We start from the raw sequence: 14,895 nt of genomic DNA, 5'->3' as shown, positions 1-14,895 counted from the left end.
TCTTGCACATCATGTGGCATCACTACCTCTCTGCCCATCTTGGTCACCTTCGTTGTGGCCTTTTGACTTACAAAGCAGCTTCATAAAATCAATGTTATTTAAAAGATGACCTCAAAATCATTTACCCTCTTGTTTAATAATGTGTATTTCTAAAAAGAATGCTTGAAATGTATCAGGAAGAGATGTGGATCCGGGCTATTGGGAGAGGAGAGTAGCCTGTAGAAAGAGGCTGAAGAACTTGGTGTGACTAGCCAAGGAGGTCTGAGCCTGGTGGCAATGTAGATGATCCTATATGGCCTGTATCAGAAACAGCATGACCAGCAGGACTAGGGAAGTGATCATCCCTTTGTACTCTGCGCTGGTGAGGCCAAACCTCAAATTCTGTGTTCAGTTCTGGGCCCCTCACTACAAGAAGGACATTGAGCTGCTGGAGTGTGTCCAGAGAAGAGCAACAAAGCTGGTGAAGGGCCTGGAGCTCGAGTCTCATGGGGAGCAGCTGAGGGAGCTGGGGTTGTTTAGTCTGGAGAAAAGGAGGCTGAACAGCCTTATTGCCCTCTACAACGACCTGAAAGGAGGCTGTACCGAGGTGGGGGTTGGTCTCTTCTCGCCAGTAACTAGTGATAGGACAAGAGGAAACGGTCTCAAGTTGCGCCAGGGGAGGTTCAGGTTGGATATTAGAACTTCTTCACTGTAAGAGTCGTTAAGCATTGGAACAGGCTCTCCAGGGAGGTGGTGGAGTCATCATCCCTGGAGGTGTTCAAAAAATGTTTAGATGTGACGCTTCAAGACATGGTTTAGTGGGTTTAGCGGGCATGGTGGCATTAGGTATATGGTTGGACTTGATGATCTTTGAGGCCAGAGAGCTTGGGGCCAGAGAGGAAGAACTAGTGAAGCTGAGGACACGCTGCCACCAGTGCACGCGGCTGCAGGCTGGCCATATATTCATTTTAGTCAAAAATTAGAAGAATACTTTTAACTATCAGAAGGCTGAAGTTCCAGAGCAGGTAGGGACAGTGGGGCAAACAGCCTCTCAAAGTGGAGCCTGTCAACAGGATTTTGTGGTATTTGCGATACAGCAGTGGATCATGCCTGGCGTACAGGGTCACTCTCTTGCCTGTGCCACGATGTACGCTTGTTCTTGGAAACAACAGTTTCTTCTGTTTAGCTCTCTATATAAATGAACATCAAATTCCACTTTCATTTTAGTACCAGAATATTAGTTGTTAAAACTAAAGGAGGAAGTACCAGATTTTTAAAGAAGATACCCTTTCTCTCATTTGTTGCTTAGACAGTGGAATTAAATGGGCGTTATTGAAAACAGACAGAAAGGGGGGTGGGGGGGATTAAATAGTCATCCTAAAAATTCAACTGATTCTTTATCCTTACCCTCCAGTTGCTTATGATGAAATACTTCACTAGTTCTCCAGAGAGAGCTTACTAGCTCCCTGGAGAATTTCATGGGGTAAAAAGACATGAGTTTCCAATATGATACAAATATCTTTTATAAGAATGCCTCAGCTCCTCATCATATGAAGTAAAAAACTTAAGAAAACCAGTCAACCAACCAACAAAAATCTGTCTCCAGTCCTTTTTATTCATTTGCACACTACTTTTGAAGCCGACGTATGTTTCCTTTTCCCTTGCAAAGGCCCAGATCCTCCCCCCGCAGAGAGGATCAGAGAGAACAAGCCACATGTGACAGGAGTTAATCATGTAGCTTAATGCACTATTAGAAGGCAGTCAGATAACGAAGTGATGAGAGCAGCAGAAGAGAAGCCGTAAGAGATCATTCCCTTTCAGCACAGTAAAGCCTGCAGGAGGGGGAGAAGGGAGAGCTGTATGTAGCAGTCTTCCTGCCAGTATTTTCCTGCTGAGCGAGGAAACACTGTAAGGGGAAAGAGAGAAAGGAGAAAGGCAGATTCCAGATCAGACATATCAGCCCATCCACTGTATGTTTAGCACATCGGCGCTACCAGCGGCTTCACTACTAGCTCCTCAGTTACTGTTTCTCCTGAAAATCTTTCAAGAGGCTTAGTGGAAAAGATAATCTGGGTCCAGGCTTTCCATGGTAGTTGTAGGTGAAGCAGTGGAAGCTGAGTGAGTGCTCTAGCTGGTCTGCCCCATCCTGACGCTGCATCCTGGAACACCAGTGTGGGACAGAGCTGAAGTCAATGCATGTTAATAGTGTCACGGAATACGTATTCTAAATATCTAGTTAGTCTGTTGGGCGATATCTTCTCTGCAAGTTTTTACCCTCTTTCTGATGTAAAAAGAACTGTTACTGAAAAATGTTCATAGCTTTAAGTAACAGAAAGTACAGAAGAAGAAAAGTACCAAATGCAAAATTTAGTTTAAGCTCAGTTTGTGTGCAGCAATTTGCAAATTTCATTGAAATTCATGTGTTATCATTGCGGTGTTAAAACACTTTTGAAACAAGAGCTGCTTATATGATTAATTTTCTTCATGATGCTTCTGTGGTTTCAATCTGTGACATCCAGTAGCAGTTTTCATTTTGAGAATCCTTAACTACATTTTCAGTCTTTTTTTATGGTTTGCAAAATGGTTTGTATTTTGAACATGAAGAAGTATTTAATTTGTGATTTGGAAAGTAACAGTTAAACCTAAAATATCAACTGACAATAACTCTGGGCCTTAATACATCCTATTTGGCCGCTAAAATTCCATATTCAGTGTTTAATTTAAATGTGAAATGTGTCCTCCAGTGCCTAGACTGATGGAAAAGCCTATGTCTGAAATTAAAAAAAAACAAAACAAAACCCCCTGCTATTTCACAGGTGAGCTTTTGCTGATAATGGATGTGTGCAAAATCTCAGGGAAGACAGCAACTCTCTGGCAAACCAAAATCTTTGAGCAGTTCATAAGGTACTTTAGGCAAGAGTCTGTTTGCCAACCAGCAGCCAGAAAGCCGTGGCAAAAGTCCCTTTAGAATTCCTGTTCTGCCACATTTCCTGGCATGAATCGTGGCGTGGACACGGCCAACTTGGTTTGGAAAGGGAGCAAGCTGAGCTGAAGACACCTTGATTTATTTCTTCCCTGAGGCAATAGTCCTTCACTCGGCTGAACTTCCAGGGAGGCACCTTTGCCAGTGCAGCTACCCCACAGGCTGAAGCTCTGGTATTTCAATTAAAAATCATGGGACAGTTCTTCCAATCAATGTAGTTATCAGTAAAAAAAAATGTAGATATTGGAAAGAACAATAGGTTGAAGACTCCTCACCTTCTAGTTTTGATCCATTTGGTATTTTTAGGCTTTCTAGTGCACTGATGAGGACTGATAATATAATTTGGTAGAGGGGGAATTCTCCTGACCCCTTAGCTCCAAGCATTAAATGTCCTGAAACTCATGCAAAAAATTACAGGAGTTTTCAATGCCTTTGAGAAATGGCAATCAAAGCAGGACTGCGATTGCCATGGGAGACAAATGGCAGGCAGCTGCCTCACTGTTTTTCTTAACCTGTAAATTGATGGCATTACAGAAGTGGTGGAAAGGTAGGAACTGCAAAACCTTTGCTTCTTAGGGCACCACCTCTCTTGAAGCAAAATTGTTAGCTTTTCTGAAGCATGGCAGATGCTCTTTCTGCTCCCGTAGCTGATTAATTATATTAAATCTCTTTTTGTTTCCAAGGACTTAAACAGGCCAATAGTCTCTGCCATTGAAAGTATCACTCAAGGAGATCCATAGGAGAGGATCCCCACAACGTGACTGGTGAATGCACTCTGGTGTTCTCAAGAACAGGTTATAAGCTTATAGCTTAATGTTTGTGTTTTAAAAATAAGAGGTGATCTAAGGAAAAAAACCTAATCTAAATTTCAACTTTCAGTCATATCTTTCAAGATGACTGGTGATTACTCAATATTTTGTCCTCTGTAGTCAGTATCAAGTGCAGCATTTTGATACATTAAATGAGGGAAGCATAGACTCTTTGATAGCGTCATTCTTTCTGGTTAATTCAGGAGAGCCTGAGCCAACTCTGATATTATAGATGGAACTGTAGCGTTGTCTACAATTAAAGATACTTTCCACTTCCTTGTTGTCTTTTCCATATGCCCTACCAAGTTTTAATCCTTCAGGCTGAAGTTTTCCATAATTGGTGTTTGCTTCCAGGACAGGTTTTGTTGTTTCTTACTTTTTTTTTTTAAAAGATTAAAGACAGTATCGTAACACAAAATGAGTAACATGCTCAAATTGAGGGAGTTAGCCATAACTCTGACATTTCCTATCTTTGAAGTGTTACAGTCTGCAGTCTTAATGTTCTGTTAACACGCATTTGTGTGTCATGTATGTATAATTTGTGGACTACATTTTAGTCTGTTCTCTTGTTAGACTGGCATCGAGATGATTGCTGCAGACAAAGAGGAGTAAGTTTAGAAAAGAATTAATGGGCATTCAAATGCTTGAGTTCCTATGCAGGCCCTTTATACAGTGACTCTTTGCATATTACATGTAAATTATTAAAATAACACCATTGTTTGCTTGGTATTCAAAACATAATTTGCCATCAACTGTGTAACAATTCAGCAGCTACTGTTCTCCTTAGGAGAAAAAGTTGAAGTTTGCTGAAAATAGATTCAGTTTCTGTTTGAGATTAAGCTTTTTTTTTGACATATAAGCTAATATTTTGTCTTCTTCTTACTATGGCAGCACTAGTTAAATCAGACCCTGCTGGTGAATTGCAAAGAAATAAATCACAACAGACATTAATCTAGATGAGGGCTAAGTAATTAACTTCATAGAAGGGTGGTGTATACTATGTCTGTGACACTAGACTGACTGCTGTGCATAGAATAAATGCAGTATTTAGGCTGCCTATGGTATTCCACCCCTTCAATTAAGTAAACAAATATATAGAGAGCTACTCTGGAGTGTATCCTTTGTGGTCTAAACACTGTATCTTATTAAAATCATCTGCATGCAGTATGTGGGGTTTGAGTTCCTGCCAGTGGTTTCATCCATTGTTAACAGTGATGCTTGGCTCTCCCAAGAGTTAAATACAGTGGTACTATAGTTATGTGAAAAGGGTACTCTTGGTTACTTTGGTGGCCATTTCGTTTCTTATTACCTCCCACTTTGTTTCCATCCATGTGTGTGGCATAGGGTGTTGCCTGGAAAAATATAGGCTTTTTCAGGAAAAAAAAATCCATATAGGTTGAGAAAAATATCAAAGGCAGTCTGTAATTGATTCTGGGGGGCAAGAACCGGGGCCAGAATAGGTGCATGCCTGCCTGCTGTATGTGTGAATATCAAGATATTTAATATTTACATTTACATATCTGCTTTCACCTCAATGATAGTGATAAAACATCTGTTGGAACTCCAGAAGGTAGGATCAGTTGCTTAAAGAGGAACTGTAATTCTAGTTTTTCATTTGTAAGTATTGTGATCCTCATTCTGCAAGTGTTCTCTTTTACCTGGAAAGTTAGATGGATTGTCTGTTCTACTTTTTCAAAAACATCAAGCTGAAGTAGTTATATTTTATCATCATTAAAAATATTTTTACCTACAATGTCATAACTGCATTCAGATGTGAATCCATTGCACAAAGTATTTGCAGCAGATTTCTTTTCAATACAGCACTTAATTTTAGAGGGTGATATGGACAACATAGGTTGACAAAAATTCTGCTTAGAGAAAATAGCTAAAATTATATTCGCCTGAAGCTATGTTTATTTGATGATGCTATTAAATTGAGACAATATAACAGTGGTGATAAACCACATATACACAAATAACTTAGTGTGAAGTCTGAGAATTTAGTCATTAAAGTTAGTTTACCAGACTTGCTGTTTTCCACAAACTCAAATTAATCTGAATATTTTCTAAGCTTTAATTAGCTCTCTCTTCAAAGGGTGTTTAACTTGCCCTTCTCAAAAGTTATAATAACAACAGAGCATTTTAGAGATGAGAGGAACATTAATTTTCATATAGTTTTTATATTCCGTGCTGGATAAGAGATTTTTTTTGCAAATATGGCTGTGTGGAAGTGGAGACAAGTAAGCAGGATTGTCTAAAATAAGATCAGCCTCTGCCTCCAAACAGCAACAAACCCAAATGCAACTAATAAAAGATGCGTGTTAATCAGAAAGTTTCTGATCTCTAGGAGCATGGTGACTAGCTATAGAAGCCCATCAACTTAGATGAGAACAAGATTTTCTATATACAAAAATAAGAAAGCATCGTACTTCTACAAAATATGTTTGAATAAGTCGCAGATTTTTGACTTGGGAACCACTGTCACCCTTAGAGTCTATCTTGGACCACCATGCAGGCTCGTCTGCAAACGCCTAATTGAAAACAGTGTGTGGCAATATGGTTGTGCAGGCTGGCTGCAGACCACATACTTTGGCAGATCGTTCCAAGTCGTGGTGTAACGGTTCATTTTCAGATTCTCCTTTTACACCTGTATTCATGGGATGTGTGTGTTAGAAGTGATTATAGACCATTCTGGTTGGAAAAATTCACCCCTGCAGAACAATCTCTCAGTCAGAGACAACACTGAGGAAGTTCTTCCCACGACTGTTTTTGCTTTGAGGCATCTGAACTCTAGGTGAATACCAAAAAAAAAAAAGTTATTAACCTGGTGATTGGGATTGCACCACGATACTTTCACCAGTGATCAGCACTGCATGTTGTGAACCAGTATCTCACTGACAGGTAGATTGACCCATGAGGTACAATCATTAAAAGGAACTGGCAGTAGGTTGAACACAGATGACCGTGCTCCCTTTGAGCCCATGGGACGCTGGTTCCTCCAAAGTGGAGGCTGCTGCTCCTGTGAAATTGCATTTTATCTCCTTCTCGGGAGAGTCCCCAGCCCTCAGAGGAGAGCTGTGCTGGACCAGAGCATGGAGGGTTGAAGGCAGGAAGAGTTTGTCTGCTCCCATCCCAAAGATTTACAGGCTCCAGGGAAGGCAAGGAGCCAGGAATAAAGTGAAATATCCTCAATGAATAATTCATTTGCTGGAAAGTGGTTTTTCAGGGAAACTGAAGATATACAGAGATTTGGACAAATTGAGCTGAAACATTCTCAGCCATAAAAAAGATGGATAGGAGAGGAATATACAAAAATCTTGAAATGTGTTGTAATATTTCAACCTTCTGGATAGAGTCCTTTAAAAGGCACATCCAAAGTTTTGGGGTTTTTTGGTCTCAAAATCATTCCTTTTTCTTTTTTTTTTTTTTCCTTTTAATAGACCTAATTTAAAAGAGCAAATGTTACTAGGTCGTGTTAAATGATCTGAAAATGAAAAGAAATTTATGTTGATTTGTGTCTTCAGGCACTGTTTTTTTTGCTTGGGGAGGCCGGTACCAGCTGACACAAATGGCAGCATCAAGAGTTGTCTGGCCAGAGTATCTCCTTTTCCTGAGTTCTGTCTTACAGTTTTAAGAGTAGTAGGGTTCAGTGAACAGCACAGTTTCTGGGAAAACGTGGGAAATACAGTTTGTATTTGTAAGAACTCTGGTGTATGGATTGATTGGGAGCTCTGCACACAGAGGAAATCCTGCCTTGACGAGAAGATGGAAGAGGCTGTTCCTGGTGGAACTCACGTGCATGCTGCTACCTGCAACTAGCTGGCCTGGGGGGCCTCGGGCGGAGAGGGCTCTGTTACTCTCTTACCAGATGCACATAAACCATCTCCTTGGTCAGTACTAGCGTCGAGGGGGGCATGTGTTTGTGCTTCAGGGCTGGAAAGCTAACGGGTAAGTGGAATACTTGGCTAGAGTGATCACCAAGGAAACACAGAGGAACTTCAGAAGGTTCAAAAATCCAAGGGCTTGCTGAAATTACCAATGCACCTCTCTGGTGCTTAGTATTGATCGTGGCTGCTGCGTATCAGCCCTTGTGTGCAGGACATAGCTGGTCTGAGTCTGGGGGCTCAGCTGGGCTAGCTCTGCCTGGGGCTGTGAAGACTGCTGCCCGGGAGGTGCTGCCCAGGGAGGCTGTCCTTTGCCAGCCACCCTACCTGTGCTGCGCCATTCAGGGAGGAGGAGCAGGCTGGAGAGCTATCTTATCCAAAATCTGTTTATCTAAAATCATAGTCATGGAGGTGGTGGAAAAAGTAATTCTGGGAGTTTGCATCACATAAATCAGTACTTTAATGTCAGCAAGAAAAACAGTTTGTGAACTAGTTTAAATAATAAAATCTTAAGTGTGCCTAGTATTTAGTACGTTACCTTTGTTATATGTTATTGATCATGTAGGAGTCACTCAGAGATACTCATAGATATTGAGTGCTTTTGGAAGACTGTTTTATGAAGGTAAATTGGGGAAGGAGATCTAAAAAGTTGATTGCGATGTAAAGAAAACTTTGGGTTTTCTTGAAAAATGAGACCCCAATTGTCCTGAGTTAAATATCTTCACCCAATTAAAAATGGCTCACCATCCTAACATCTTGAGAAGATGTTTTCCTGTACTAAATTCTCACTCCTGTAACCAGCTGAGCACGTGTAACTTCACCAGAAGAAGCAGGTTGATTTGGATGCATAAACTTGCAGTCACACTTGCCGCTCGGTAGGCTTGCAGCCCGAACTCTTGGTATGTTAAAAGCCAGATGGAAGACAAAAGTACCCCACTTCCAACAGCTTAGCAGAAAAAGTTTGGCTAAAGTCACCACCTTGCTTTGATAATACTGGTTTTCCTCATCAGAATTACTATCTGACACAACCTAAATGTACCATGGTATTTAAGTTAAAGCAGTGTGAATAATTCAGTCAATTAATTAGGTGTGGGTGTGGTTCCTTCTATTGTGGAGGAATCAAAGGAGAACACTTAATAGCATTTATTTTCTTGTTCTGCTCCATACCTTAGTGTCAGTTCATTCAAATAACCTTCCGACCCAAATGCTAATATAAGTTATTGTATTAAATTGTTATGCTTTGGTGGACATTTCTACCCTGCGTTGACATCATGACTGCAGGGACCCAACACGTGCTGCTTTGTAGTAACTGGAAGTGGACAGAAAAACGGCAAAAACGCCAAATGAGTGAGGAACACCCAGACAGCTCCAAACCTCTGCTCTTCCTCTATGAAGTTTCTCCTCGTTTCCGCCACCCCTGCCCTAGTATTTACAGAAAAAACTTGTGCAGAGAAGCTGAAAGAGTGATTCCACAGATAGACCCAGGCCTCCAGCACTTGTGGGTGTCAGTGTGCCCAGCTGAAGCAACTTGAATGGAAAATGGCTGGAAGGGGAGCATTAATTCAGAGAAGAATTTGAACTGGAGTTTGTGGATGCTTTTGGTTTTTTTTGTGGTCTTTTGCTGTACAGCTATTGTGGTTCGGTATTAGGACCTTCACAGAAAGAAGTGGAGGGAGGGAACAAAAGTCAGTTTTTCCTTTGACTTCATTATTGCCAAGGTTTCCCTCTGCATCCCTGAGGAATTTATATTAGAGAGGTCTATTCTCCTAAGAGTCTATTAACAGGATTGGCCCTTCACTGAAAGAATGATGCAGTGCATAAGATTAAATAAGGTAAAAGAAGATGAAGTTCTAAGATTATGTGTGGGCACTGAATGTTTTCATCTCTGTGCTATAGGTATTCGCTTCAATCATTAATTGTTTTGTGAACTGAGTCATTAAAAACGGCCCAGGTCTTGCTAACACTGTCAGCTAACAGTAATGCATGTAATGCATACATTCGTGGGGAGACTCTTCAACTTTGAGATACCAAGTTGTTTTAATAGGGTCGACTTTGAATTTATTTGTCAGTGACCATGCTGTGGAGTCAAGGAAATTAAATGATCTCAATATCATAAATGTATTCGATTTTTTTCTTTAGAATGACGTATTGCCTTCTTCAGCCATTTAATACAACGTAATGCTGTTTAGGACTTTAAAAGACAAGGAGAAATGAGGCTTTATTAAATTCCATAAGTCCTTTGCCTAGGATATTGTTCCACTTTAATGATTTTACTACTTGAAATAAGTGAGACTCATTTCATGTTTTCATTCAAGCATTTCATAAATGACAGTGCCATACAAATCACAAGAAATAAAATCTTTTAGGACACAAGCAACAGTAACAGGGAAATTGCTGTACAGCTGGTTTTGGTTGCATCTATGATAGAAGGATCTCTGTGCCGTCCCCTAACTTACTATACAGTAGCTTGTGTAAGTGTGTGGCTGTGACCAAACCTGTGCTATGGGTACTTGGGTGTTGGTGCACTGACCTCCATTCTGGTGTTACATTTCCTTCTGCTGAAGATTTTTGAAAGAACAGAGCTCCTTCAAATAAAGACCATAACATCTGTGTGTGTGAGTGTGAGAGACAGCTGTCTCAAATGATTTACTCCTGTAACGCTGGTCTCCGTTCCTGGGAAAAGTAAAGGACAAAAATGCAAAAAGTGGAAGACAAAGAAGGGAAAACCAGTGACATCTATTATTGAGGGCTGAGATGGCTTTCACACAGATTGCATTTCCTAGTCTGTAGCCTCAGTAAATGTGAACTGTGCTATATTCAGTGTTTCAACAGGCAAAAAACCCCAAACTCGCTGTACACCAGCCCTTAATAATGTAACTGAGTCACTGATACACGCACTATACATCGGAAGCTTTAAAACACACGCTATGTTTTTCCCAAAAATATTGGATGTAGTGGCAAAGCTAGATATAAAATAGTTGAAAAACTGATCGGCACCAGTGAGATACTGAGGAGATATTTAGATTCAGTATTGCAAATGCCTGTCCATACAATTAACACTGAACTTGCAGCATTGTACGTGGAGCTTTCATATGTAGTTAATGTTTGGCATATACACAAGCTCTTTCCCCAGGTGGGCTTGCTAGGCCATGTAACAGATCCTTTTCTTAGTCTCCAGTATCGCTGTTTGGATGTAAGGAGAGGAGAATAATTAGACTGTATTCCGGTACAGTGTTCCATACAGCCTCGTGCGCACCTGTAATCAGCTGGTGGCAAATGGACGCAGTTAGCCAGCCATCTGCTTGGCATTTTTGGTGGTGTTTTGAAAGAAGTCAGTCAGGTACCACAAACTGTATTAGCTAAGGTCATACTCATTCTTTAGTCTAAAGGCTTCCATTTGCTAAGGTGGACAGCACTTTATTATGTGCCCTGTAGTTTCCACACAGTTGCTGCCTTCAGTACCAAGCAGTGCATAATATCTTGAAACAGTTACTCTTTTGTATTATATTCAGGACTTGATGACAGAGCTTCAAGAGGGCAGTAAATATGTGCATCGTTCATCTGCATGCTTGTTGCTGTTTTCTGGAATTTGAGTTAATGAAAACAAAGTTTGAGAAAACAGCGTTTTGTTTTGTTTTTTTTTTTTTTTTTTTTTCCCCAAATGATCTCAGGCCCAGCTTGCATTATCTTCCAGAAATTGCAGTGTTGGATCCAGCTGGAAATGACTGCAGTATTATTTTGCCACAGCACTAAGCGTTTTGTGTCTGGAAGTTTAGCTATTTAGATTACACATCCCTCTTGAAGCCTAATGTTCAAGAGCTCTTCATTAGAAACGTCAGCGATATTAATGGAAATGGCTCTTGCATGATGATAAAAAATCCGACCAGTAATGCAATACCCAGTTGGTATAACATTTCCATTGTAATGCATTTCTTGTAGTGGTGAATTCCTTAACGTAGAGGAGAGTAACTAAAATATCACAATGTATTTATTTTACTATTAAGAGTGGTAATGAACTTCAGGAAAATAGTTTCAATACAGTGTTGTAAAAGCTCTGCTACCTTGCGCACATTGACCTCGGTCCTGCAAACAATTACACTCAGGCACAGCCTCGCTGACTTCAGGTGGCCAGCTCACATGTGTCAAGTCACACATACATGTATATACTTGCAGAGATCAAGACCTCGCCTTAGTTTGGAAAATCTGAAATATTTTAACCAAGGAGTAGATTTTGCAACAACACTCCAGCAAGAAACTTTTCCTTAAGCAGATAAAGCTTTTTTCTCTGCCGCTGCCTGTAAAAGCTCCTTCTAGCTGGCACTGAATGGGAAGCTGCCAGATCTGTCCTGGGAACTCGGCAGCACTTTACAGCGTCACCAACCCACGGCGGGTTGGTGAGGCCCATGCCCCGGTCCTTCACCGGCACAACCGCACCGGTTGCGATAGGAGCTCTCCTCAAAGGAGGTGCCTCCATTTTGGGCCAGAAAGATAATTGGTCTCCCCACGCGGTCTCCTAATTCCCTGTCGGTCTCTCCCTCAGCTGGCTGTTCCGCACAACGACGAATGGACCCGCTTCGCTCGGACCCTGGTGGAAATCCGCGCCAACCGAGCAGACAGCGAAGAGGAAGGGGCAGTGGAGCTGTCTGCCTAGAGGAAGAGAAGGAGCAGCGCCCGCCATCACCAGAACAGCAGCTTTCCCCCGCCGAGTACGCTGGTGTTCTGTGTCAGAGTCAGTCTTGCTGTGGCTTTTGATGCCAGTGTACGTGCCAGTATTGCTCAGAGCATTCCATATTAATCACGCTGGTTTACACAAGGCTGAAAATATCCAGAGCATTTTCATACTTTATATTTCTGTCTGAAAAGTAAGAAAGAAAAGACAAATCAACCCTTTATGGGTTTAGTTGTTGCCTTTTAACTACTTAGTAGCTGTATTTAATAGCTAGGAACCCCTGGTTAAACTTGTGCTCACATTGCCCTTCTGGCATAGTCCTATTAAATCCATATGAAGCCAGATATGATTATGTGCAGATGTGGTGTGCTTCACTGTATGGGACTGGGCCAAAGACTTTAGATGTGGTGTTTCACATGGTGACTTACATTATGAATGGATGTACTATACGAAAGTTGCTGCTCCTTATTTATTGCGGTGTGCTGCATGGAACATATTTATTTGAAAGCATTAAAATAAACGATCCTAAAGCATGTGCATAATGAGAGAACTGCATTGTCTGTGTGCTGCTGTAGAGGTTACATTAAAGTCCACATAACAATTACAGTACATCAGTTGTGCTTAAGATGTAAGATCTATAAAGGTTGGCTTGAGCGGATGGAATGAGTTTCCTTTCCTTTTTTTTTTTTTTTTTTAAGATGCCTATTATTTCTAGGCACTGGAACTATATTTCAAATACAGTTGGTCACTGATACTTGTCATGCAAGTTAACACTAACAGTCTGACAAAGGGTTGTGGTTCCCACGTATGACACTAGCATTGCCAATAAAATGTATCAAGCCCATTCCATCGCAGTGTGGTTAATCCTTCCTTGCCAGCAGGGCTCAGCGTGTTCATTACCGGTCACTGGCGAAGCACTGGGAAAAATGTGACTGCCCTGACTCGCAGAACGCTCATGCAGCTGCTATGTAAATAGATACCTTCGGCTACGGGGACGGGCCAGTAACGGACTGGCACACATCAGATCCTGCTACAAATTTTACATGAGCAGGCAGCCATGTCAGCTTCTAGGCTTGATTTTTTTGTTTTTTTCCCCGCTCCATCTGTGCATGCTTACTTGCACACACACACACAGAGCGGCACTGTGCTGCCGTATCCACTAAAAGAAAAGGAGTGGGAAAGACAAGGCCTCATCAAACTGTCTCGAGAGATGGGTTGGGATAGGCGACAAGGGAATAGGCTCCTTTATGAAAAAGTCTCGTGCCTTAAGCATAGAAACAGGGTGCAGCCTGACCTCATTGAGTGCTGTGGCCCAGAGGGACGTCAGTGAACGCTAACCTTGGTGGTCAGGCTGCTTGTTACGTTCGCAGCACGTGGTTATGCTGAGCCAGAGCATGGCTCTGACACCTGGGTTTAGCAGGGGTTCACGCTCACTTGGGCAGGCAGGCAAAACATTGAAGGTCAAACAACAGAGATTTTGTATATAAGTTTGCAGGGCACTGCATCTCGTCTTTGGGCAGTCATGTTGAGGAATATATCCTCTAATGCTCTTCAGGGCAATGGTCAAACCTAGAACCACTGGGAAGCCTCTGCACTGCTAAAAGGCAGAGCAGGCTAAGAAAATTAATGGTTTGGAGAAGCTGGATTTCCCTTACCCTCTTGGTGGTTAGAAATAACTCCCAGTGAGAGCGCATGGGCTAGTTTCTTCTTTATGGTGGGACCTAAAGCTATCTCCCAGTGCCTGTGGAAGTGTCCTGCCCATCAGGCTGTGGTAAGTGGGGTCCTCCCCCAGATGAACCAGTTCTCACAGCACTGATACGTCTGTTGTTGGTCCGGTGGCTCCCTGATACCGGAGTCATGCATTAGGGAGCCTTGTGTTCCTGCTGCTCCCCTGGGTACTTTGGGAGCGGTCCTGAAGAAGCAGTGTAGCACTCGCAGCACTTCTGTAGCTTAAAGCTGAACCTGTAAAGCAGTGTTTTTGACATCATCTCTGGGTCGGTTTTTTACCCCAGTTTTCCTTTCAAAAACCTATGTAAGTGTTGTCTATGTATGCAGGCAAAGCAGAGGCAGTGCAAAGTGGAATGGGGGGGAGGCACCTCAGGCCATTAGTGGGGGTCACAAGATTAGGAACACCTGCACACACAGATAGACAGCAAACTCGTGCCGTCACTGGGATGAAGAGGTGGGTAAGCTCGCTACCCTTCAGCCCCACAGTAAATCCACATCTGAAAGAGTGGGGACACCATGTAAGAGTACCCTGTGGTGTAAAGGGAAGGGTGTTTAATCGATGTTGTCTCCCATTCATTGTAACCAGTGTGGTGGAAATGGTTGGCAAATTTGCTTCCGCTTTTTCCATATTACCGTTCAGGTTTTGGAACCTAAGGCAGGGTGGGCTGCATGTGCACCTTCCAAGCTCTCCCTGCTTTATGGCATGAATAGCTTGTGAAACGGTTTGAAGAGCAGCCTCAGAAGACCTTCAGCATTTGCTGCTATGTGCAAATGAATATGACCAAAGTCCCTTTTTTTGTTTTTCTCTCCTTGTTTTTGAGTGGCATTCAGCAGTACACAGAG

At 42.0% G+C, this 14,895-nt stretch overlaps 1 protein-coding gene across 1 annotated transcript in view; it reads left to right on the top strand.

Annotated features, from left to right (window-relative positions):
• LOC104168998 (cytoplasmic dynein 1 intermediate chain 1-like) overlaps window positions 1–13,171 on the top strand; it is a gene marked incomplete at its 5' end in the record, with an annotated part of 19,707 nt that extends 6,536 nt beyond the window's left edge. The window contains one exon of the mRNA XM_009709801.1: window positions 12,196–13,171. Within this exon, the coding sequence (XP_009708103.1) occupies window positions 12,196–12,306 (111 nt within the window). The remainder of the gene's footprint in view (window positions 1–12,195) is intronic.
• Window positions 13,172–14,895: the final 1,724 nt, after the last annotated feature.

Source organism: Cariama cristata, unplaced genomic scaffold (genome assembly GCF_000690535.1).
Source record: "Cariama cristata isolate BGI_N322 unplaced genomic scaffold, ASM69053v1 scaffold7391, whole genome shotgun sequence".
NCBI lineage: Eukaryota > Metazoa > Chordata > Aves > Cariamiformes > Cariamidae > Cariama > Cariama cristata.
Note: the sequence above shows the minus strand (reverse complement) of the source record. Positions and strands in the feature narration are given on the sequence as shown.